General features: G+C 34.1%; 3 protein-coding genes across 3 annotated transcripts in view; all 3 read left to right on the top strand.

Annotated features, from left to right (window-relative positions):
* The window catches only part of LOC126968450 (glutamate receptor ionotropic, NMDA 3A-like), a 34779-nt gene extending 29188 nt beyond the window's left edge, over positions 1-5591 (top strand). The window contains exons 12-13 of the mRNA XM_050813485.1: positions 748-818; positions 2496-5591. Of these exons, the coding sequence (XP_050669442.1) occupies positions 748-818; positions 2496-3177 (753 nt within the window). The 3' untranslated portion in view covers positions 3178-5591. The remainder of the gene's footprint in view (positions 1-747; positions 819-2495) is intronic.
* A 5918-nt stretch (positions 5592-11509) lies between these two features.
* On the top strand, positions 11510-15746 carry LOC126968475 (multiple inositol polyphosphate phosphatase 1-like). Its single transcript, XM_050813540.1, has 5 exons — positions 11510-11732; positions 11907-12322; positions 12830-12928; positions 13544-13995; positions 15539-15746. Exons 1-5 carry the CDS (start codon positions 11585-11587, stop codon positions 15678-15680), a joined length of 1257 nt encoding a protein of 418 aa, XP_050669497.1. The 5' UTR covers positions 11510-11584; the 3' UTR covers positions 15681-15746.
* Positions 15747-15819: 73 nt separating this feature from the next.
* On the top strand, positions 15820-21328 carry LOC126968189 (multiple inositol polyphosphate phosphatase 1-like). The gene is made up of 5 exons (XM_050813047.1): positions 15820-16043; positions 17403-17827; positions 18818-18950; positions 19863-20256; positions 21172-21328. The coding sequence occupies exons 1-5, from the start codon at positions 15884-15886 to the stop codon at positions 21326-21328; spliced, it is 1269 nt and encodes a 422-aa protein (XP_050669004.1). The 5' UTR covers positions 15820-15883.
* The last annotated feature ends 2451 nt before the right edge of the window (positions 21329-23779 follow it).

Genomic DNA, 23779 nt, shown 5'->3' with positions numbered 1-23779 from the left:
TCTTAAACAGAAAACTAGGGAATAGCGTGTTAGCTACTGTGTTCTTCATACCTGAATTTGTATTATTATTTAAATACATTAATTGTACAAAGTATGCAAGTTTTTGTTGAACAAAACCACATTGAACCAAATGGAAAAAAATGCGTAATTACAAAGTACACATGTCAGAGGTGAAACCTGCATCACCATGCATGGGGTTCATACACCTATGAACCCCTAAACTGCATATGAAGTCCTGTTACAAGTTTCTAGGATGACACATGTTTTCAACCGTTATGAAAGACTGCTATCACTGCTACCATATTTATGTTCTCCTGGTGTCTATGTAGTAATACGTCGTGCGTAATATGTTAAGGATAAGGTATACTCGCGTCATAAATATTATAATCTCTTCTTCAACTATGATCGCCTGGTACCTGTTACCTTTTACTGTCGCTTTTTCGTTTCATCGACTCCTCAAAACACAATGATCCTAAAGAAGTTTTCACATAAATCTTCTGAAAATTAGATTTTTAAATTAACTAATAAAATCTGTTTCTGTGCTCGAGTTTGAATAATTCATGATCGTCTTATAAATTATCCAGCAATCACTCGTTAAAATGAGACGAATCGCTTCGAAAGTGCGATTCATTTGTTCCGACATTCTTTTCGCGGTCCAATCTGGTCTGAGGAATCTTCTCAAATAAGATTACGTAACTCAAACTAATGTTTTCATACAAATTGCAATAGGAGGGACATTTGTTTCAGAAGGAACACGAGCAGCGGAGGCGAAGAAAAAGTAAAGCACAATTCTTTGAAATGATCCAGGAGATTAGAAGGTATGAACAAACTATAGTAGTGATAATAATTAATATATGTTTATGGCTACTAATACGAATTAATATTAATTCGGGTATTCGTGTATATGTTTCTCAAAAAACTTATTTACACACATAAGCACACATTTTTTGTAGTTATTTAACTTGATTTTAATTTAATTTATCTATAGAGTTGTAGTGCCTACAATATGGCTAGTTCAAGTAAGTCCATTGTTGGGTGATGTATATGATTTTACAAAATGGTCCCAGAAAATGTAAAAAAGAAAATGTGTTACGAAATTCAAAAGAATTGTTACAGAAATGTTAATGTGGCAAAGGTATGTTCATGTATCATAAATGATTTTCTTAATGATACCAAACCTGTGAAAGGGAGCCACCGGCCCTAGGCTATTTAATTAATAAATTCTATTATAATATTGTCTTTTTTTTAAAAGTAGCCCGCTAAGTTTCTTGAGCCAATTCTTTTTAAGTCTGACGCATATATTTTTATTTAAAATCCTATGGTGAATAAAACTAATTTGAATATACATAATTTTAGAGTTCTGTACGTCTAGAGGAAGGAATAGAACCCTTATAGGATCATTTTGTTGTCTATCCGTCCGTCTGTCTGTAAAGACCCTTTATCTCGGGGATGAGTGAAGGTATCGCGTTGAAATTCAGACGTTATACTCATTCAGATATTATACTCATGTCTTTAGTCTCACTTTTAAGTTAACTTAAAAATAGATACTGCCGTTTATGCCGCAACATATATTTCCACACATGCAAGTGAAACAAAATTTATAGAAAAGTCTGAAAACTTTATGTTTGTAATTAAATCTTGTAAAACTCGGTCCAAATATTGAATTGAGTTCACCGTGTCATATTTAAGGGTATCCTATGAATGGGCTTCATTGGCACTAGCTGAAACCGATTTTTAATTATTTTTATTATGTACAGTTTTCGATTTATGACGAACAATGAAAGGAAACCTTTTCCCATTTTTATAATTATAGGTACCCTTAAATATGTACTACCTACCTACAAATTTGTAGGGGACCCTCGATGGGTGAGTCCAACTCACACTTGTCCGGTTTTTTTATTAATATGAAGAATAAATAGACAGTAAAATATCGTGTCCAGTATAAAGAGAAAAGCACAGCGAGTTGATAATCAGTTCTTTACTAGTATCGCAGTCATCGCTTATATTTATGCTATATTGCTAAAATACGAATAGCAAAAGACCTTATCAAAATACCCTAGCAAAATACCACATCGCGTGTTTAATGGATAAAAAGCATTTAAAATCAAATTTAACACATTAATAAAATCACGAATATAGCAGAGTCTGTAAAGGAAGACGATCTAAATACGTTCTATGGATGAAAAGTATTTTATATCCAATTTAATATGTTAAAATAATGTATCAAAACTATTATTCATTAAAAAGTTATTGATTCTTCGAGCACATGTTCGTTACAAGCAATATTTTGTTTGTCGTTACAAATGCGAAATCATGATGAAATAATTAATTTCATAGAATCTTTAATTATTGCACATAATATTAGAAAAGATTTATCACTTACTTACCCTTTTTTTAAATGTTGTGTTAATGTTATTGCAAATTTAAACAGAGCACTTTTAAAACAGCTTTTTAAAAACATGAAAATTCATTGTATTTACATTTCTTTGTATTAGGGTTCAGCAAGGACGCGACCATTCTTTGGATTCAATAAAAGAAAATGTCACCATTGAAACATCGGAAATATCGGAAGATGTGACTGAATCAAAGTTCCTGTCGCCGTCACCAGATGTTTCGAGTCGGTCGCCACGACAAAGTAGGTCGCCTCGACAACTTCGCTCGCCGAGAAATAGAAGGAAACGTTCAAGTATCGCTGGACTTAATGTTCGCCGTTTTAGTACGGACTCGGTTCTCGGTTCCGATTCCGCGTCAATATACGAACGAACTAGTTTGAATATCGGAAGAAGATTAAGCCGCGATGTCAGCTGCTTAACTAACTCTCCACCAGATATTAATACAAGACTACGAACTCCTTCACCAATGATCCGACGTGCCGAAGGTTCCTCAACTAGATCTTATCAGGACGTATCAGATAAGAGTCATAATAATTACCTGAGTATAGATGTACCTAGCCATCGAGCAAGTATTGAGATTATGGTTTCTGAAGAGAGTGATATACCACCAGCCCCTCCATATCCAAGAGTATCACCAACAGGAGGCAGGTCGGAGCTATCCAACTTGTCCGAAGAAGAATTGCTAAGGTTATGGCGAAGTTCAGATAGGGAAGTGAAAGAGGCATTGTTGGCTGCATTGCAAGAAAAAAGGGCGAATTTAGACCCGAAACAAGATCCAGGGTGAACAGTGATTTGTTTCTTTATCTGGGAATGAAATCATTGTAGAAATCACTTCGTATATCTTATTGTTGCTGCTCATTCCGACAGAAGTGAAGGAGAGTAGACACGAGACCAGGAAATGATTATTCTGTGCCTTTATTGAATTATTTGATGCGGACCTATCGGAACTTAGTTTAACAAACGGTGTTCAATTAAGCGTCTTCACTGGGACAGCTGCCTTAAATTTAGTAATCTAGTACAATCCCATTGCATCAAATAATTTAATCTAAGGTGAATAGGTTATTCTTTTGAAAATTTTCGTCCATGTATTTAGTTAGAGTGAAATAATGTGTATTTACTAACTATATAATGTTAGAAATAAAGTGCTTTATTCAACTTGTACCTAGAAGGCTTCGAAATTTAGTTTTACTTTATAATTAAATAGGTAATTTAAGTGTTGTAGTGAGGATAATAAAAGTAAACCATATTTGGATTATGGAAGTCACGCTACAATCCAAACTAAATGCAAATGCTGATTTGTTTGTTTAATATTGCGTTTTCACGTCTTAAGATTGGCCATACAAACGGTCGTACTTGGTTATGGCGTTTTAACACATCATTCCCTAAAAAAATACTAATAGGTATCTTGTGCCTTGTATCTAGGTTTCTATCGAAGCAGAAAATGAAATTTTCAAGAAACTAATTCAGTATAACGCTCCAATTGTCTGCTTTTTTGCACTTTATTTGAAATTGCATTCATAATGTAGTCATGAATTGTTAAAGAAAACAAAACATTACAATGGAAACGTCGCGCATGTAATGGATACTCTATATGAAAAATATGTATTTCACTCATTTGTAAAGTGTACTCAAAAGCATGTATTTTCTGGAAGAATTTTAATGGAATTTCTGCACACTAATTTTCGTCAAATGATAACATTTCGTCAAACGGCATGCAAGAGTAAGCGATAGCGCTTACTCTTGCATGACAACAGACAGAAGGAACAACAGGAATGGCCCTCTTAAGGCGTAGAAAACCGATAAGATCATCATGAAAGGATTATAGAGTACATTCTATTTTATTATTTTAGTTCACCAGTGAGTGCTAAAAGTTTGCTATATGAATCAAACGCGATCGTAGTGGGAAGCGATATTTTATATTTTAAAGATTTCTGTGAGACACCTTACTAAAAATTAATCCTTACAGAAAACAAAATCTCTAATGCCTAAAAGTATGTTAAATAAATTATTAATATTATAGTAGATAATATTTAATAAATATATCATACAAACTGATAAAAGTACTGCCATATTATATTTTAGGAGTAGATTTAAGATTTTACTGATTCAATATTTACAAGAGTTAGAGAGAGCACCCTAGATTTAGTTTTGAATTTCCTATAAATTCTCTTAGATTGTGCACGTTAATTCGATTTCCCATAAAATAAAGTTAACGATTCCTAACTAGAGTGCAATGTTTCGGCACGAGACGAAATCAGGGGCCTCAAGACACGCTTCTAGTGTAATTTTTGACGTGTGGTTAGAAAGTATTTTACATCTACGGGGAAAAAAAAACAAATATTAAAAAAAATATTTAATATTAAACTTACAAATATCAATTTATAAATTTAACCCCCATTAAATAAACTACATAAAATAACAGTAATTAAAAAATGACACACAGTTTGTACGTAAGTGTAATTTGCCAGTATCTTCGTCAAACTTTGATACGTTTTCCAAAAGCATATTTCAACGTAAGAATTGACAGTTTCGGCCCAATATTCACATCACAACGAAAGTACCTAATAACTGAGCAGATGTAGATTAAAATATATTTGAAAGTGCTTTATTTAATGAATAAATAATAATTCAATATATTGATTTATTCTTGCTTTTTGCTGAACTATTAAGTATGACCTAGCAACAATTATTCATTTTACTTACATCCTTACTGTGTTAGAATGCGTTAATTAGATTTTGGACCAATGCAATTATTTAAATTTTATTAGATGTGATTCATCTAGTGATATGCAATGTCTTATGGAATTACTCTTAAGCCGGGTCCAGATACGAACGAAGGCGAAAGATCGCTAAGAAATGTAGGAGAAAGAGTGTTCCCTTTATGTGGTCAAGGTTTTATATATAGTGGGCTGTCAGGAATAAGAATTGTTTTAATTATTATTGTGTGGAGGTAGTGAATTAAGAAATATATAATAATAATAGAAATTAGTTTTTATGACTTCAATTATGTATATTCTATTGTAATGTATTATTAAAGCAAGGACTAATTTCGTGCTGAAGAAACATCAATTTTCAGTGTATGTAATGAAGTTTTAAATAATATGTATAAATATGTTTCCGAATGATATTTAAATCTAGATGTAACATTGAGTCATAATATGAGAATTATATGAATGAAATAAAACCTATTTGTGCCAATCAGTTTTTTATTTGTAATATTTTATCCCTCAAAAGAAACATTGAGGGTACAGATGACACGAACAGTGTCGTGTTCGCATACCGAATATGTAACGAATGAACAAACGCGTTGAATATTCGGAACGGTTGCGGTGTCCGATTCTAGAAGGTATTTTCAGAAGTTGATTAATTTTATGGAACAGGAGGAAAACGGGTGTGTACTACTCTGCTGGTGTTAAAGTCTGTCGGATGATGGTGGTAAGAGAGCACCGCATCCCACACTCTATTGCAACACTAGAGTCACATAAGTGTTGCCAGATTCTTAGGTAAGTGTACACTCTTTTTTTAAAGTACCCATATTGAATTATAGTCCGTAAGCGAATCACTCGATTTTATGAAACGTGCAGTCATAACTTGATAATTGATAGATTACTAATATGTCAAATGGCTGCACGTTTCATACTAAATTAAATTTAAATTTTTACGCAGTTCGGCCTCTTCTTACGTAGTATAATAACATCCTCTTTGGCGTGAGTATGTAGAGGATCCAGTAGGCACAATGTGAACGGCTCGTCCATCAAATTTTCTGCACCCCATCGCCACTGAGCTTGTGAACTTTTTTTTTGGAAGATACGAGCTTACGGGTCACCTGATGTTTTGGGATCACCGCCGCCCACATTTTCTTGCAACACCAGAGGAATCACAGGAGCATTGCCGACCCTAAAGAAAGGAGTACGCGCTTTTTTTGAAGGTACCCATGTCGTATTGTCCCGGAAACACCGCACAAGAATGACCTTGTCATTGCACAGCTTTGTGGTATGTAGAAGAAACTTCCTTGAAAACCGCACTGTGGAACGTGTGTGCACTGCACGGTGAAAATGTTATTCTAATTTATGGCGTATCGTGGCAAGTTGGAATTCGCCGGATGGAATCAAGTGAAACAGCTCTTCGGAACACTCCCCGTGACAAATACGGTAGAAGACGCACAATGAAGCGACGTCTCTACGATGATCCAGCCGTTTGGCTGTCACTGGATCCTCGACAATTCAAGCAGCTCTGCGTTGCACGCAGTCAAATGCGAGCTGATACTGGGGTCCGCCAGACCAGAGATGACAGCAATGAAGTTTAGCAGAAGAAGAAGCAAAGAATATTTGGCCTGACCTGCGTTTAGAATTAATTAAATAGCTCTATTTATGACGTCCACCTTCTTCAATGCCATCTCTCTCATCTGTAACGGAGACACCGCAATATAGAAAATGAGAGCGAATCTATTGTTACTGTAACCAATTTTGATTTATAAGTCGGAAACAGTTAGCCATGTTTAGAATTAGTACATTGAATATTAAACCACTAGTTAATGCACAGATTGACAAATCAAAAATGGTCATTCATTATCGGGCTGTCTGTTCGTCTCTACTCTTTCATTAGTAGTTAAGCAGAATCCTCTTATACTGATTTCGAAAGGAAGTTACAAACACGTCATAATAAGCGGACGTCAAGGTATTGTCATGCGTTACAATTACTATTTGATCGCTTTACTATAATTATATATGCAAAATGAATTTATACCAAAAATAATTGAAAGTAAAAACTGTACACATAATATTTTAGAGTTATCGTACTGTGTGCTTTACAAACAAAACCGACGCAAAAAAGTAGTTTGTTGATTTTTTTGCCTGTATGTATTTCCGGGCAAAACGCAAATACTACTGAATAGATTCCATTTAAATTTCACATGAATATGTACAAAAGGTCGGGACAACATATATTGATAAATACTTATATAATTTATACGCCTAGATAGAACCTCTTTCTGTTAGATAACGGATGAAAACAGACTAGATTTATTACTTTAGTGCGCCTCCTACTCGCGATTTGTATGTCACTTTGTGTCTGTGCTTGCTTATTCTCACAATACAGGTTAACTGTTAAACTAAATATTTCGACGTTTTCACAGCTGTCACAGTCTATTTAGACGTTATAAATGATAACTGATCTAAGGCTATATATTATCACTCTTAATGCAGGTATAATATTTTTTTCAGCTTGAGCATCAAGCACGCTGTAGATAGTTTCCACGTAAATGACGTCACAGGCAGCTAGTATTTAATGTAATGAATTCCAAACTACTTAATAATTATTAACACTCTTGATGTAGAAAATAATAAAATAAAACTTATTTAATGTATAAAAATTAATTAATCACAATATATATCGCGAAGATCGCGGTCGGTAAGGTATCCATGAACCTGGCAACGTTACCTCTTTGTATGGCCTAACTTATCCTCTGGCAGGGGTACGTACCAGACCTTGGGTCAAATGACAAATCTGTTAGATGCCGGGATAAATCTGTTATGATTTTGTTATGCCGACGAACCGCAAGGACCCATCGTCTCCACCCCAAAGGGAACAAATTTGTATCCCCATCACCGAGTGATGCATATATATCTCGGAGATTTATTTGGATTTAAAATCGGGCGTCACGTTGTTGGTATCCCCCATTTTGTTTTAAGTCGATCAGTGCGCACAACCGGCGCGGGCGCTAGCTTGAAGACGACTGCGACTTCTAAATGAGCGCTCTACTGATGGACAATAATAACTAACTTCAATCACGTCACCGACAGTGACGTACACAGTGACAACTTCAAACACACTTTGAAAGATGACGTTCGCCATCAGTTCAGCCCAATAAACAGAGTAGAATATAATCATTCAGGCCATATTATTACTTTTACATTCTAATTCTCCGACACGGCCATTCTGCAATCCATCGCGCTCTCGCGTTGATTTATCGACGTCAAGTCCAGCCTAGACGCCACAGCGCATAGCACACATTTAAAGCGTTTACAAACAGCTTTCAACCTCCCACAAAGCAAAGCGTTAAAGCTTTCAGCACGTCACAGCCCTGCCATATAGCAAAGCGTTGGGGCTTTCAGCATTGCTCAGAGGCAGCACTTAAAACACGCTGCAAAGCGTTGCAACTTTCAGCATCAACCTTGGGTCAAGACAGATGAGCCCAACCTTACTGCAAAGCGTGATGGCTTTCAGCAGGACATCAGGACAAAGCGATAAGGCCTTCAATCCACTTTAATATGACAAAGCGTAGAAGCTTTCGGCATCATCTGTTTAACGGAATCTAGCAAAGCGTCAAAGCTTTCAGCATAACCCATCTCCGGGATTATACTGAAAATTCTAATCCACACCACCACAAGCGTGGCGCTCTTAGAAGTAAACGTGGACAAAGCGAAAGGCTTTCTGTCCTACACCCCACCATAGGTGTAGCGTTCTTAGAAGTAAACTTGGACAAAGCGACAGGCTTTCAATCCTAATATAACAAAGCATAGAAGCTTTCAATCCTAATATGACAAAGCGTAGAAGCTTTCAATCCTAATATGATAAAGCGTAGAAGCTTTCAATATGACAAAGCGTAGAAGCTTTCAATCTCCAATGCTACAAAATTATCAATATAGAAAACCATATTTATTATTGATGCGAGGATAATTTTGTACTAAAACTAAGTTGCCTACCGCAACGGATGAATTAAGGCCTTATCGGCATCGTATCGTACTTTATCTCTTTTTACTAGCTCGTCCATCCTATGTTTTGCTTCTCGTCTCATTTCTATTAAATCCTCTAGTTCTACCATGAGTGAGCAATCGAATCGTGCGATCACTTACTGCAGTCGATAACAAGTAAACGTGAATCGAATAGTTTTAGGTGAAGTTTAACCCTTGGAACCTTCCTTGCTCACGCTTTTCGTCTTCATTTGATTCCACCGTTAACATATTCCAAGCTAAATAACTTCTGCCCGATATTATTTTGAAACAGTATTTCTCGAGAGCATCTTGGAAGAGCATACGTCAACTACGGAATGCTTCTCATCTGAGCACGAACTTATCCTGACCGTATGATCAATTATCAACCTTCCTTTATTGTAGTTAGCTAGCACAAATCAGCAGTAAGAGACGGGACGCCATCGCGAGCCCACTATAGGTACTCACTCTGATGAAGGACCTCCGATTGGTCATGGAAATATCAGCTCACGGCGACGCACCACACTTTTCCGTAACTGTTGCACGTAACGCTTGGTAAAGCTAAAAATGCAGGTGCCAGTTAGTGGCACCACTAGCCAGTGACACACAGTTATCCAGAATCCATTACACATGAAAATAATACGTCTCTAACACATGTTCCCACTGCACAGACACTGTCCACTGTCCATCACGACATAAGCATCGAATACTGCTCAAGGCCTCACGTGAAAACCTTCACAACGACAGAAAACAATACAAACCTTTATCAAATGAAATGAATATTATTTCTAAGATATTATATAAATGGTATGTGATCCTGGAGATGCATACTCGCATAAAACAGAGGAATCACAAGTGTTGCCAACCAAAACAAAAATTTTTTCACAAATATTTTGAGATTATGTGAAAAAAGTGTGAAAACGAAAGTTGTAGATCTTTTTATTACCTACTACTTTGCCATTTGAATTTTTTCCCAAAGGGCTTGTTGTTTTCCCGGAAATTGAGATAAACCGCATTTACCCTTAAACACCCCGTCCCCCTTTTTCCACTTCCCGACCTCAGATGGCCCGAATAAAAAGCATAAATAAAAAAATACAAGAGCATGTTTGGAAAATTCATTTTTTAAATGACCATTGCACTGCAAACACTCCTCAAATAGGTAAAAAACTCGCTGTCACTTAGCGCGTGGAATAGCGGCCATTTCTTCTTGGTTATTGGTCTTCAACTATAATCGTGGTTGGATTATTGCTGGAATACTAAAAATTAGATTCGTAAGTATATGTACTTCATACATAAATAATATTTACGCAGTTCTGGTTAGTGATCGAATATCACCTCGGCGCAATAAAAGTTTCCCTGCAAACATCTTGTTAATGATTGCCAATGATTCATTAGATGTATGGCACGTCACGCCGTCTCGTTGAAACCAAGTCCAGTTGCACGATTGAAGGCTTCAAAATCTTCAAGTTGTGGGAAAAAATCTCGTAATATGTTATGATAATATTATGATACATACATGTATATTGATTGGGGTTTACAGTCACAGATTGCTCTCGCTGTACTGAAATGGCCGCTTAAACTGTTACTTTCGCCGAATGCAGAGGCTTTTGTTGTTTTGAACGTAGATTTAACTGCTGTCCAGTAACGGCAATTTTGTTTATTGACGTGCCATTTACGTGAAAATGGACTTCGTTGGAAAACAGAATAATATTGAAATTGTGTAAGCACTCTAACATTGTATTGACGAAAACACGGCGTAAATAATAAGAGTACAATTTTAGATTTGTGTCATAATGCAACGCACTGACGACCCGTATAGTCCGTACGACCACATAACAGTGACCCTGCCTACTGAGCTAGAGGTCCCGGGTTCGTATCCTGGTAGCTGCAAACATTCACATGATGAATATAGATGTTGGCTTCCGAGTCATAAATGTTTATATTATGTATGTTTAAGTAAGTATATTTTATTAAACATATTGTTGTATTGCACTCATAATGCGCTTGTAATTAAATTATGAAAATAGATAGCACCAGGCGATTTCAAAGAACAAAATCGTAAGCTATTAAAGATTACTTTAAATTAGTATTTATGAAGTAGTCTTCATCATGATAATTATACTATCCCAGATATCACTGGTCTTCCGAAGCGCAATATTCTTTGAAAGTTTCATAGTTTCCGCTCTACTTATTACTTGCTGCTTTTAAAATGTTTGAGCCACTTAAATACGTTGATGCTGATCCTAAGGTAAATTAAGGAACCAGGGACACATCTAATGAGGATATATAATAATTAAACGTGGAAAGTGTAACTAACACATCAATACCTCGTGCGTAATTATAGTAATTAAAGCATTCGATACAATTATTATAAATAGCTTATCAAAATATAGAACTCCAGAGTGCATCACTTCAGTTAAAACCTTGGCATTTAGAAATCAACAACGGGTTTGAAATTTAGTCCATTTAACTGCAATAAAAATGAGACGGTCGATCTTATTGTTTTTTATCAGCGGTTGTGTGTGTTTGCAGTGTTTCTGGAATTCTTGTCCATTTAAACACTTTTCTAGTAAAACGCCATATAATTTAATCCGAGGAGATTTTAGAGATTCTGTTGTTAAAATAAAAGGTAAGCCTAGCGTCATAATACGTAAATACATCATAAAATATGGTTTGAATTATTCTGTCATTCGAAATGCCTTTTTATTTATGTAATAAAAACATAACAATAAATTTTAAAATTTTAAACAAAACACAATGTCTTATCAATGAATATCTAACTTATACAGTTTTGCGTTTGTAGGCTGTAAACCAACTAACATATGGACAATAATAAGACATGGGAAAAGAAGTCCGGGCCGTCGCTTCGGGAAGTATATGAAAGAAACAGTAACTATAAAAGACTTTATTTCAAAAGAAAATAGTACTCTTTGTGCTCAGGATGTTGATAACTTGAAAAACTGGCAAGCTGACAGCGAATTGTTTGGTAAACCGAGTAGCTTAACTAAAGAAGGTTATCTGGAATTTTATGGTATAGCAAAGAGATTAAGAGAAGCATATCCTGAATTGTTTAATAATACAGAAGACGATGCTAAATATTTCCTGCAATCTGCGATTGGTCATTGGGTGGAAGATGGTGTTGAGGGTTTCATTGAAGGATTATCAAATGATAACCAATTAAGAATCAAACCTGCACCAGCATTGGATAAAGTGGCAGCGGTATGAGCATTTATATTATTTTATTGACATTTTTATAAATATTAGTATACAAAAAGCATACGTATTAAATATTATATTTCATTAATTCGTTATAAATATGTACAAACATTCCTGATTATGGAAAATCTCAAAATTCAGTTACAACTAGTTGCGTCTTTATCGTATTTTATAGTATTTTATTCAACGTCGTCCTATTCTAAATTGTGGAGTTGAGTGAGTAGTATTAATAAAATTGAGAGATCTTTTTTGTGAGAGAATGTGATCAGACAAGCATGGTGGTGACATGAAATACTCTGCCCATTCCAATGCTGCTCAGAATTTTTGATTGAATCCAATAAGCTGAAAGGATTTCAACGCTTCTGTGACACTTCTACTGTTGCAAAAAGCTGGACTGAGATGATCTTTTACTATATGGTTGCCTGCACTCTATTTTAAGAAAATGGTTTTTGGATTTCTCTGGTAATATAATTTGTGATCCATAATATAATAATCAAATTTTTATTGTAGCCGTTTAGAAAATGTGCCAACTACTCGAGGCTTGTGAGGTGGGGCCCTACTGTCTACGATGAACATGATACTTATCGTCTCTCAAAAGAGTACCAAAAAGTAAGTCGCTAAAGTATCGATTCATTTTGGCCGGCTTATACCGGCTGCTTTAGGGTTAAATAACATTTCTTGCTCGTAGCGGTATAAATCGCGTTGTTCCTCGGTCTACTTGCTTTCATACTGTGACTTCTGTCAGTCTTATAAGTCCTTTTTATGGCATGACTAAAGTCGTGAGAATCAGGTGACAGACATTGGTCAAAGTGCTATGATAAATAAATTTCAATCAGGCTACGAGATACCATGTAGCCTGACTGGTCTTCATACCTTGTCATGTATTGATGAGTTGCTTATCAAAATGACGCATTATAAATATATATAAATAAGCATTTTATTACAATGATGGTAGTATATTATATTAAGTAATAATTAAAGATTAAGTACGAAAGCAAGAATCACAAGAAGTATTGCCAATTGGTTATAATGTCATTTCACTAATGAATTAGTAATTTTGTAGTTATTAAATTCATTATTATTATTACTTATAACTACTTAAAGCATAGTAACTAAGGATTCCATTATAATAATGATATCAATAAATTATTATGCACATATAAACTTGCTTGATAAACTAGTTTTTAAAATAAAGTTTGACATTATTCTTTTATCTTGTTTAAGGCTAAAAAGCGAATCGAAATGCGCGTCGGTATGAGTCTCACATATGACAATGTCTCTGCTCTATATGATTTGTGTCGGTATACTTGGTCGGGTATTGAAATGAAACCGAGTCCATGGTGCGCATTATTGTCACCGAAGGACTTCGAAGTAATGGAGTATTTAGGAGATTTGAGGCATTATTATAGAAATGGCTATGGGAACATATACAACATAATTATGGGTGAATATGTCATGGCAGACTTGTATAAACAATTTAAACTGGCTACGGAAGAAGGTGGCAACACACTAACAGCATATTTCACTCACGCTACCGTGCTGGATATGACATGGTCTGCTTTGGGCTTATATAAGGATACTAAACCGATCACCGGAGCCGCTGGAATTCACAAAAGAAAATGGAGAACAACGTATTTGTCAGCGTTTGCAGCGAATCTGTTGGCAGTCTTATACAAGTATGTACATTATTTTCATGTTTAAGTTGGAGAGCATTAAAGTTATTTATTTATTTATATTATTTATTTTACGAAAATGAGACGAGCTGGACGTTCAGCTGATAGTAATTCATACGCCCTGCCCATTACAATGCAGTGCCGCTCAGGATTATTAAAAAACCCAAAAATTCTGAGAGGCACTACAACTGCGCTTGTCCCTCTGAGACATAAGATGTCAAGTCTCATTTGCCCAGTAATTTCACTAGCTATGGCACCCTTCAGACCGAAACACAGTAATGCTTACACATTACTGCTCCACGGTAGAAATAGGCGCCGTTGTGGTACTCATAATCTAGCCGGCATCCTGTGCAAAGGAGCTTTAAAAACTTAGCAAGTGTCTATGAAGACTATTATTGTCTTTTTGATGTGAAGACTTCTTTAGCTGCAGTTATCACAATTTTTTATAGAATGACTAGCTGACCCGACAGACGCTGTTCTGTCAAAAGAATAAAAACTTTGTAAGTATTAGGGAATAATGTAGCATAAAGCCATCGGAAATGTGTTATCAACATTAATCAGTTAAAAATGAAACAAAAACGTATTTCTCAACGATTTTATAATATTATGTAGTAATTTAATGATAAGATGTTGTATTTGTGTAAACACATTTTACATGACCACTTTATAATTGCCAATTTTTATAGTTTTAAAATAGATAAAGAATGTGATCCTTAAGAGATAGAAATATACCATCGCGGACTTTTCTGTAGACCTACATATGATACACAATTCCACTATATATTATTTTGTTATACCTCAAAGTGTTTAGACATCGTTTCGTTGAAAGCAGATGGCCTTTTTTTTTCCGACACAAAAACTCTAACAAATATCGTTAATGTATTCAAAAATGTATAATAAATCTAAACAAGTTATATACTAAAACATTCCTCAAGAACTACACTATGTATTGGTGAAAACATTGTTCTACCGGGTCAGCTAGAAATTTTATAGTAAATGTTATTATTAGTTTTTGTTGCTGTAATTTATATTATTATGATAAGTGTTACTTATTTTATGTTCCACAGGATGCATATTATATTATCAAACATTTTTAGAAATGACAATAACTGCTCGTCTTTTTATACAATGAAATTATTATATAAAGTATGTCTGCTATTTGGCGATGCTACTGATATTATATTCTAAAGAAACATTCGATCGATTTTTATCACAATTTTATATATTTCATCGAACACCAACTATTATTTCACTGAAGCTCAATTACTTATCATACAATTTTAAATATTTTCTTAAAATATTCACGTACATATATAACAGTAACATACTGGGTTTCCACGGAAGACCAGCGTTGTGGATTCTTTAGAATCCACAACTTTGCTGAGTTGGCGTCATTAGATCATAATTAGATAAGAACTATTATCAGAATGTATAATGACGTCACTAAACATTTTTTCCTTCTTTATTTTCAATTTCGATTGTATTAAACATCTACTACTATAATTATTATTTTTTAAATATTTAACACTAACTACTCTTATTTCAGATGCGATAACGATTTTAAGGTTGTATTTTATCGTAATGAAGAACCAATAAAAACGATGTGTCATCATGGAGTATGTTCTTGGAGTGACTTTGAAAACAAATTTAAGCCTTTCCTTAATACGACGATCGAGGAGTTGTGCTAATTTAAGAATTATTTATATTTATGCTAGTCAATTAAGTCCTTACATTAAAGTTGTTTACGAGAAACATTTTTATCGTTTTCTTTTATCTTTAACATAACAAGTTTTCGTTTTTTTAATGCATTTGATAAACAAGAATTAGGTTTTGGATTTAGTTGTTGCTAAACGAAGATAGAGATAAGTCACACAGAACTGTGATAATTAATATGAAGCTCTTGATGATAATATTATTTTTCCGTTTAATACACTTTGGTAGATCCTTTTACTGTTATTGGAACACAGGGTGCCCATATAAATATTTAGCTAGCGAAACTCCATACAATTCTGTGAGGGGCGACATAAGAGATTCGATTGTGAAGTTAGAAGGTAAGTGGAATGTAATGTTATTATTTTGATTGTTTTGTAAGCTTTGTACTCTTTTTGAAAAATCAGAAACTATTGAAGATAATAATAATATTAAATTACATAATTTTTATCTACGACCACTCACGACTTACCTGATTATTGTGTATTTAATAAATTCTCGCAATTTGTCAATCTTCTTAGTATATATAAATCCAGTGTCCTGAAATTTGTTTCTTGTGGACTCCTACACTATTGAACGGGTTTTAATGGTGATTACTTCGTGGAGTGCAGTTTAGTCCTACTTGAGAGATAGGATAGTTTTTATTTCGATTTGGGACCCATAATTATTTTTATTTCCAATATATACTTTGTATGGACATATTTTCTATGAGAGAATTTACTGATGCACGGTTTGACAGTTCTGCTGTGAAACAATTTCATTATAACAACAGGGAGCATATGTTACGAATTAATTCTTGATGCTATGAAATATTATTGACAAATTTATAAAAAACAGTATTTAATTTATTATGTACGGAACAACGTCTATCGGGTCAGCTGGTATAACATCTAGTGTCACGTTGTAATCATAAACTATTCGTCCGATTTGAATGAAATTTAGCACTGTGTGAAGTTTTGATCCAACTTGATAAAGGTATCCTACCTTTTATTTCAAATTACCAATAATATTTTTTAATTAAATTTTTTTTTATGAATTCTATGAGATATAATACGGCCGTTCCCAATATACGATCTACAGATAGAGAAAAATTACTACCTTCTACTGTCAGTAATTGGCTGTCAATAATCTGAAGCTGTCCCAATATACCGGATAAGTCATTCTTATCGCCTTATATTGGGACGCGTGAATTGCAATTTCTATAAAAACTTCTATCGCTGGTAAGCTATACGTCGTCCCATTGACAGACAGCGTGTACGGATAAGGTGAGTTACCGTCGATAAGTTTATTGGGACAGAAAAGTCAACGATAATTACGATTTTTATCTCAAGTAAGAGATAGACTGAATATTGGGAACGACCCTTTTTGACGCACAGTTTGACAGTCATATTTTTATTGCAAAAACAAAATATTAAACTTTAAATGATTTTTTGTATATATTATGCACGTTTAGGTGAAACGAAGTATACCGATTAACAGCTGGTATAAATATAATATTTAAAGCTAGACGTCCCGTGTTCGAATCCTGGTAGATGCAATCATTTATATTATGATGAATATGAATGTTTGTTTCCGAGTCATGGACGTTTATATTGCCTTGTTTGGGGCAAGATAATTTGTGTGAGAGTGTGTCAATATTACTATTATTATTAAACATATTGATACATTGATATTCTAGCAAATGACGTCATTGTTTGCAGGATGTGAACCTGCAAGTATTTGGGGTATTTACAGACACGGAAAGCGATATCCAGTAATGCCAGAAGGCAATCTCATGAAAGGTGGAATTTCTATTAAAAACTACATTACATCTAGTTATGAGAATGGACACAGTGGTATGTGTGCCCAAGACGTCGACAATTTGCGCAATTGGGAATATAATGATAGAGTATTTGAGAATAAAGAAGATTTAACTGATGAGGGTCGTAAAGAAATGATGTTTCTCGGAAAGCGGTTTAGGGAAGCATTTCCGGATTTATTGGATGAAGTACAAAAGAGCACTTCTACATTTAGATCGGCTAAGGGTCCTTTATTTGAAAATAGTATTAAAGAATTAGTTAGAGGTCTGCAGGGGAAAGCGAAATTGTCTATTGACGATCCCAAATCTAGTTTTGATGACATAAATGTAAGTTCTTAGAGTATTGTAATTAACATAAGTAATTCTTTTTTTATGACAATAAGGAACGAGACGAGCAGGAAATTCAGCTGATGGTAACTGATACGCCCTGCCCTGAGCAGCAAGGCGTTGATTCTTGACAGACTAAAAAATTCTAAACGGCACTACAACTGCGGTCGTCACCATGAGACATAAGATGTTAAGTCTAATTTGCCCAGTAATGTTTAGCTTATTATTATTAACTAATAGCTAGTGAGCTACGGTGCCCTTCTGACCGAAATACAATAATGCTTTCACATTACTGCTTCACGGCAGAAATAGGCGCCGGTGTGGTATCCTGGTAACTTAAGAGTATTTTTTAACATTCAAGCTTTGATCATCTTTTGGATCTCTGGAGGCGGGTGTCCTAGGCAGTTGCCTCACGACCTCCCATCAAGTGAGGCTTAGGCAATGGAAAATGGAAAAGGGCAGATATTAAGGGGAGATTATTAGAAAATATGTGTATTAGATGAAGTGGCATCTATATACTCTTATTATCCACACTTTTATTGGCTGTATGGTGAATTGATGTTAATGTTCTACTATTTTTTAATTAATATAAGACATTGTATTCATATAACATTGCCAGCCGCAATAATTATGATTTTTTTAGTGCCCTCTATCCAGCACTTTTATAAATTTTGGGATAAAATGTAATATCCTTTGTTCTTTTGCAAACATTTGACGAATATCATTATTATCAGTTATGTAGGTTTGGCTTGAAATCGTAACTTATAAAACTATTATTCATCTCCAAAATATTTGCCAGAATCTTCTAGTAAAGTGCTTTTATATTTGAACTATAAAATGATAAATTCATTTCATCAACGATTCTCTCATCAATAATTTCAAAATCCACTCTCAGCGCGAGTTCAAACTGATTCATAGCGAAGGTATATAACCAGCAGTTTATTCTAGATCTTTCTATCATTTATAACTCTAAGATTTAATTTTTTCCAGCCACATTTAAATTGTAAGAAGTATTTAAATGAGGTCAGTAATAATTTCAACGTGCTCTCTGAAGTTGAGAAGTATATCAACACTTCGGATTATTTAGTGGTGAGTAAGACAAAATATAATTATACTTGTAAAAGTAAGTACTTAATGCTAAGAAGCGCTTTTAGCGGCTTAGCCTTTATTAATAGATAAATTGTACGCTACTAAATTAAGCGCTTCTGTGCTTGGAAGACAAGTTCAGCAGTTATTTCTCAGTGCCTGTAATTAACTGTTGTCGTTAAACTTGATTAGACTCTTTTGGAGTCTTGAAAACTTTGGAAAGGTTGAGTCACCACTAATATAGGTATATTAGTGGTGACTCAACCACTAATATATCTCGCTGGTTATGTTCGCGAGAGAGAAAAAAACAATTTACGATATGTGATATTATTAGTAAACACGTAAAGACATTATAAAAAGAATAAATTAAATATAAACATAGCTTTTAAATATTAACTTTATACTCTCACTTATGATGGGCGAGACGAGAAGAAGTTTATTTTTTCAAACGGTTACAATGAAACAAATACAGTAGGTACAACGTGTCTAAATTGTATTGTAATAGAATAAGTTATTTTGAGGATAAGTATTGGGATTTAAATGTTATTAATGAGATGACCTTTAGTGTTACTTCTTGTCTAAGTTTCTCAAAATTGAGAGCACTTACGAGTCATGTTCTAGCCTGTGGTGAGTCAACAGCTCCTCATGACGCCTCGCGTATCACTAAAGATCATTTATAAAATTTTAAATGTTTAGGTTGTTTACTTAACTTACGATTTTATGCTGCGATGAGATTAAAATAGCACAGCTTAATATCAGATCATGAGAACTATAGTGACCTAAAAGTAATTTAATTAATTAAACTTATATTATAATAATGTTATAATATGTTTAATAAATTAAATTACATTACATTGCATGTTGTAAACGTAGACATTTCTGTAGGTAAAGGACCGAATACATCGACGTACTGGGATCGATTATGAACTCACAAACGACAACGTTACAGCCCTGTACAATCTGTGCCGATACACTTGGTCGGGGATAGACACCAGAGTGAGTCCCTGGTGTGCAATCTTCACAAAAGATGACTTGCAGGTTCTCGAATACGAAGAGGATCTACAACATTATTTTAAAAATGGCTACGGTTCGCCGATAAATGAAATTCTTGGACGCATCCCTCTAGCCAACTTATACGAAACGTTCGAGGGAGCGAAGAATGGAAATGGAAAGAGATTTGTTGCTTATGTAACGGATGATACGACGATAGAACAAATATATAGTGCTATTGGGTTGTTCAAAGACAGCAAACCTTTAAGTGGCGTGAAGCAAGATCATGATAGGAAATGGAGGAGCAGTATTATGTCCGCCTTCTCAGCAAATTTCGTCGCCGTGTTACACAGGTAATATAGAATGGTGACAATTAATAAATCACACGGGTAGGACTATATAACCGTAATTATTAAAAAAAAGTTGATAAAAAATTAAATTTTTTATCAACTTACTTTTTGCATTATAATTGCATTTATAATTATTTATTTATTTTATTTATGCAGTATTTTTTTCCTTTGCTTTTTTTTTTCTTTGATTTTAATTCAAGTTAGACTTTTTGAGCGTGGTGACCGATATACAAACAATTTTTGTTCTTTTATTAAATAAATGGGAAGTTAATATTGTTCAAAATATTTTTATTATCTTACAATACATGTAGGTTATTCAGGAATATTTATCATTGAAACTATAGGTTTATGGTAACTGAAATAAGAGACATAAGTTTCAGACTTGATATCTTCTAAATATCTGGAAAATACCGAGTCAATGATGGTCCCATATTTTGTTGTGGATTCTTGTGGATCATTATTCATTTTCAAATTCAATATTTTCGATTTTTTATCAGCGAAGTTGATGTTGAAATCGCCAGCCAAAATAAGTGGAAATTTATTACCATTTGTACCAAGTATTTTCGACCCTTCTTCAGTGTACTCCAGTAAAGTGCGATTAATAAAATGCTCCACCAATCAAGACGTACCCCAGGCTCGAACCTAGGACCTTCTGCACAAAAAGCGTACGTGATAACCACTGTTCCACGGTATCTGTAATGACAGTGGCGAAATATCTATATACATCTAATATGTGGGGTGTTAGTATCTAGTAGCCGTGCGCTAGTAGACATTGACACCTACTTCGTACCGTCTTATGCGACTTTCAAATTTGTTTCCTAGATATATAATTTGTTTTTGAAAAAATAGAGTGATTCTTACTCATATGTATCCATTTTCACCGACATATTTCATGTTAACATCTTGTGAATATTACAGATGCAGAAATGAGCGCACCACAGATTATAACGTGGTGTTTTATATGAACGAAGAACCCGTCATATCGATCTGCGAGGACGGCGTCTGTTCGTGGCAAGAATTTCAAAACAAATTGCAGTCATTTGTCAACACAACTTTCGATATTTGTAAGGAATAACATTCGAATAATTTTGAGTGTTTATTGATGACATATTGATTAAAGAAACTAAATGATATCCAATTTGTCTCATTCATTTGTAATTTTCTTCTACATAACGTGTGCGATAAATGAAATATAAGATGATTTTAAATATTTGTATTTAATTTATTTAGCGAAACAAAGAGCCGTCTTTTTAAATTTTAATTGAAATAACTAATTTTGGCACCGTTTTACACAAATTATCAAAGTCAAAGTCAAATAAACTTTATTCAATTAGGCTAACTAATTACTTTTGAAACGTACTACTAACTTAGCGCTTTTGAATCGTTGTTATGTATGTTTATATGTATTTATGTATGTTTAGGTAAGTATATTGTATTAAATATATCGTTGTCTTGCAACCCATAACACAGGCTATATATTCTTAATTTGGGTCAAGATAATTTGTGTAAAAAGTGTGTCAATATTATTATTATTATGAATATTTCGAGTCGGTTTGTAAATGACTGATATATATAGATATGATTGTAACTACTGAGCAAATATGTAGTTTTTGTGAAAATCAAAGATGAATATTGCAATTTTTTTGTGACTAAAACTTAATAATTTAGTAATATCGATTCAAAAATTTTACCATCTCAAAGGCCACTCTTTTCATTTAATAGAGTATCACTGGCTGTAAAATACATAACAAATTTGTTTGAAAGGTGCTGCATTCAATAAACGAATCGGGTTTAAAGTTTAACGCGTTTAAGATATATAAAATATTTCATAAAAAGTTATAATGAACAAATTGTACAAACATACATTGTCCTATATTGGATGCAACAACCTTTACAGCTTGAATTTATTATCTTGCCCCAAACTAGGCATAATCTGTGTTATAGGCAAGACAACAATATACATATTATATTTAATGCGATAGGTTTACTTATTTAAACATACATACAATACAAATAAACATCCACGACCCAGTTGTTAAATATTCAATGTGGATGAGGTTTTCTATTGCAATTATTTTTTTTATAAATATGACTAATATTTTAGCAACCTTTTATGTAATCACAAACTTAAATCAAAACCTGCAACCTTTCACGGTATTTAAATTTTTATAGAAGTCATAACTCTTTTGGAATGTATTTGTATTGAAATCTTTTATTTGCGGATCTAGATTGCAGTTGTCTGTTTCACGTCTTAGTAGTAGTAGTCCTGGATTTATAAATTTATTGCAATTATTACTTTTACAAATCTATTCAAACAATTATTATGAAAAATATTATTAAAAAGGTAATGGATCATTGATGGCGCAAAGTCTAGTGCCGTTGCCTCTGACCCGGTTAGATGCTCACCTGCCATGTGTCAATATGTTTCCGATTTTCCGAATTCATACGTAAGTACATTCGACACTCTTAGGGACTACGCGCACTTATTCAGATCCATTCGCGTTTCGCTGAACGATTTTGGTCACACTTATACAGCTCAGCTTCTATCAGCCGCGTACGGCGTCGTAAGAATCAGAATAATAACTTTAAGCTGAAAAGAGCTGAATAAGTGCGCGTAGTCCCTTAGGCTGCCTTCACACATTCGAAATGGCTCTCTGAATTGATAATCTAAATTCCAGCAATTTCCATCACACAAATCGTCATTATGGTAGAGGAATAATACTAATCGCATTGCTTTTGGCTCTATAAAAAATAAATACAAACGCAAAAAGGGGATTCTTCCTTTACATGGGAACAGAGTATCACATTATGGCGAGAAAATTATGACAGAATCCTGACAGAATCCTGACAGATTACTACAGAATGTCAGTAGCGTCAGAATCTGTGTGGAGCATACTGGTTTTGTATGGTATTCTAGACTTTATGAATAAATAATCGAATTCAGATTATGAATCCAGAGAGCCATTACAGTGTGTCTGCCAGCCTTACGGTGAAGAAAAAAAATGTGACGAAAGGTACACACACCTGGAAAGATATTTATAGGCTGTTTCTGAAGTTCAATAACTCGCACTGAGCTTAAAAAGAGTAAGCACGGGTAAATAAGACGCATATGCGCGTTGAGTTACGGATATTCCCACGAATTTCTTTAGTTAACCTTAATGGTTATGAAATGGCCAAATGAAATGTAAGAGATAGAAATGCTAAAATAAATCACACAGCGTTCGACGTATAAAGCTAATTCCTATTTTCAAACGAGCTGAAGTCGGTATGACATTTGTTGAAAGTTAAAATCTGACTATTACAATCACTAATCTCGGGCAACTAGGAGATAACAAGGCAGAATGCTGGATATATCTTAATATATATAAATTACATGATACGTTGTTTGTCCGCCATGGACTCCTAAACTAATAAACGGATTTAAATGGGGATTACTTCATGGAGTGCAGTTTGGTCCAACTTGAGAGATAGGATAGTTTTTATTTCGATTTGGGACCCATAATTATTTTTATTTTCAATATTTGTT

The sequence above is a fragment of the Leptidea sinapis genome, chromosome 15 (genome assembly GCF_905404315.1).
Source record: "Leptidea sinapis chromosome 15, ilLepSina1.1, whole genome shotgun sequence".
In the NCBI taxonomy this organism is placed as follows: Eukaryota; Metazoa; Arthropoda; class Insecta; order Lepidoptera; family Pieridae; genus Leptidea; species Leptidea sinapis.
This window is presented reverse-complemented; position numbering and strand designations above follow the sequence as displayed.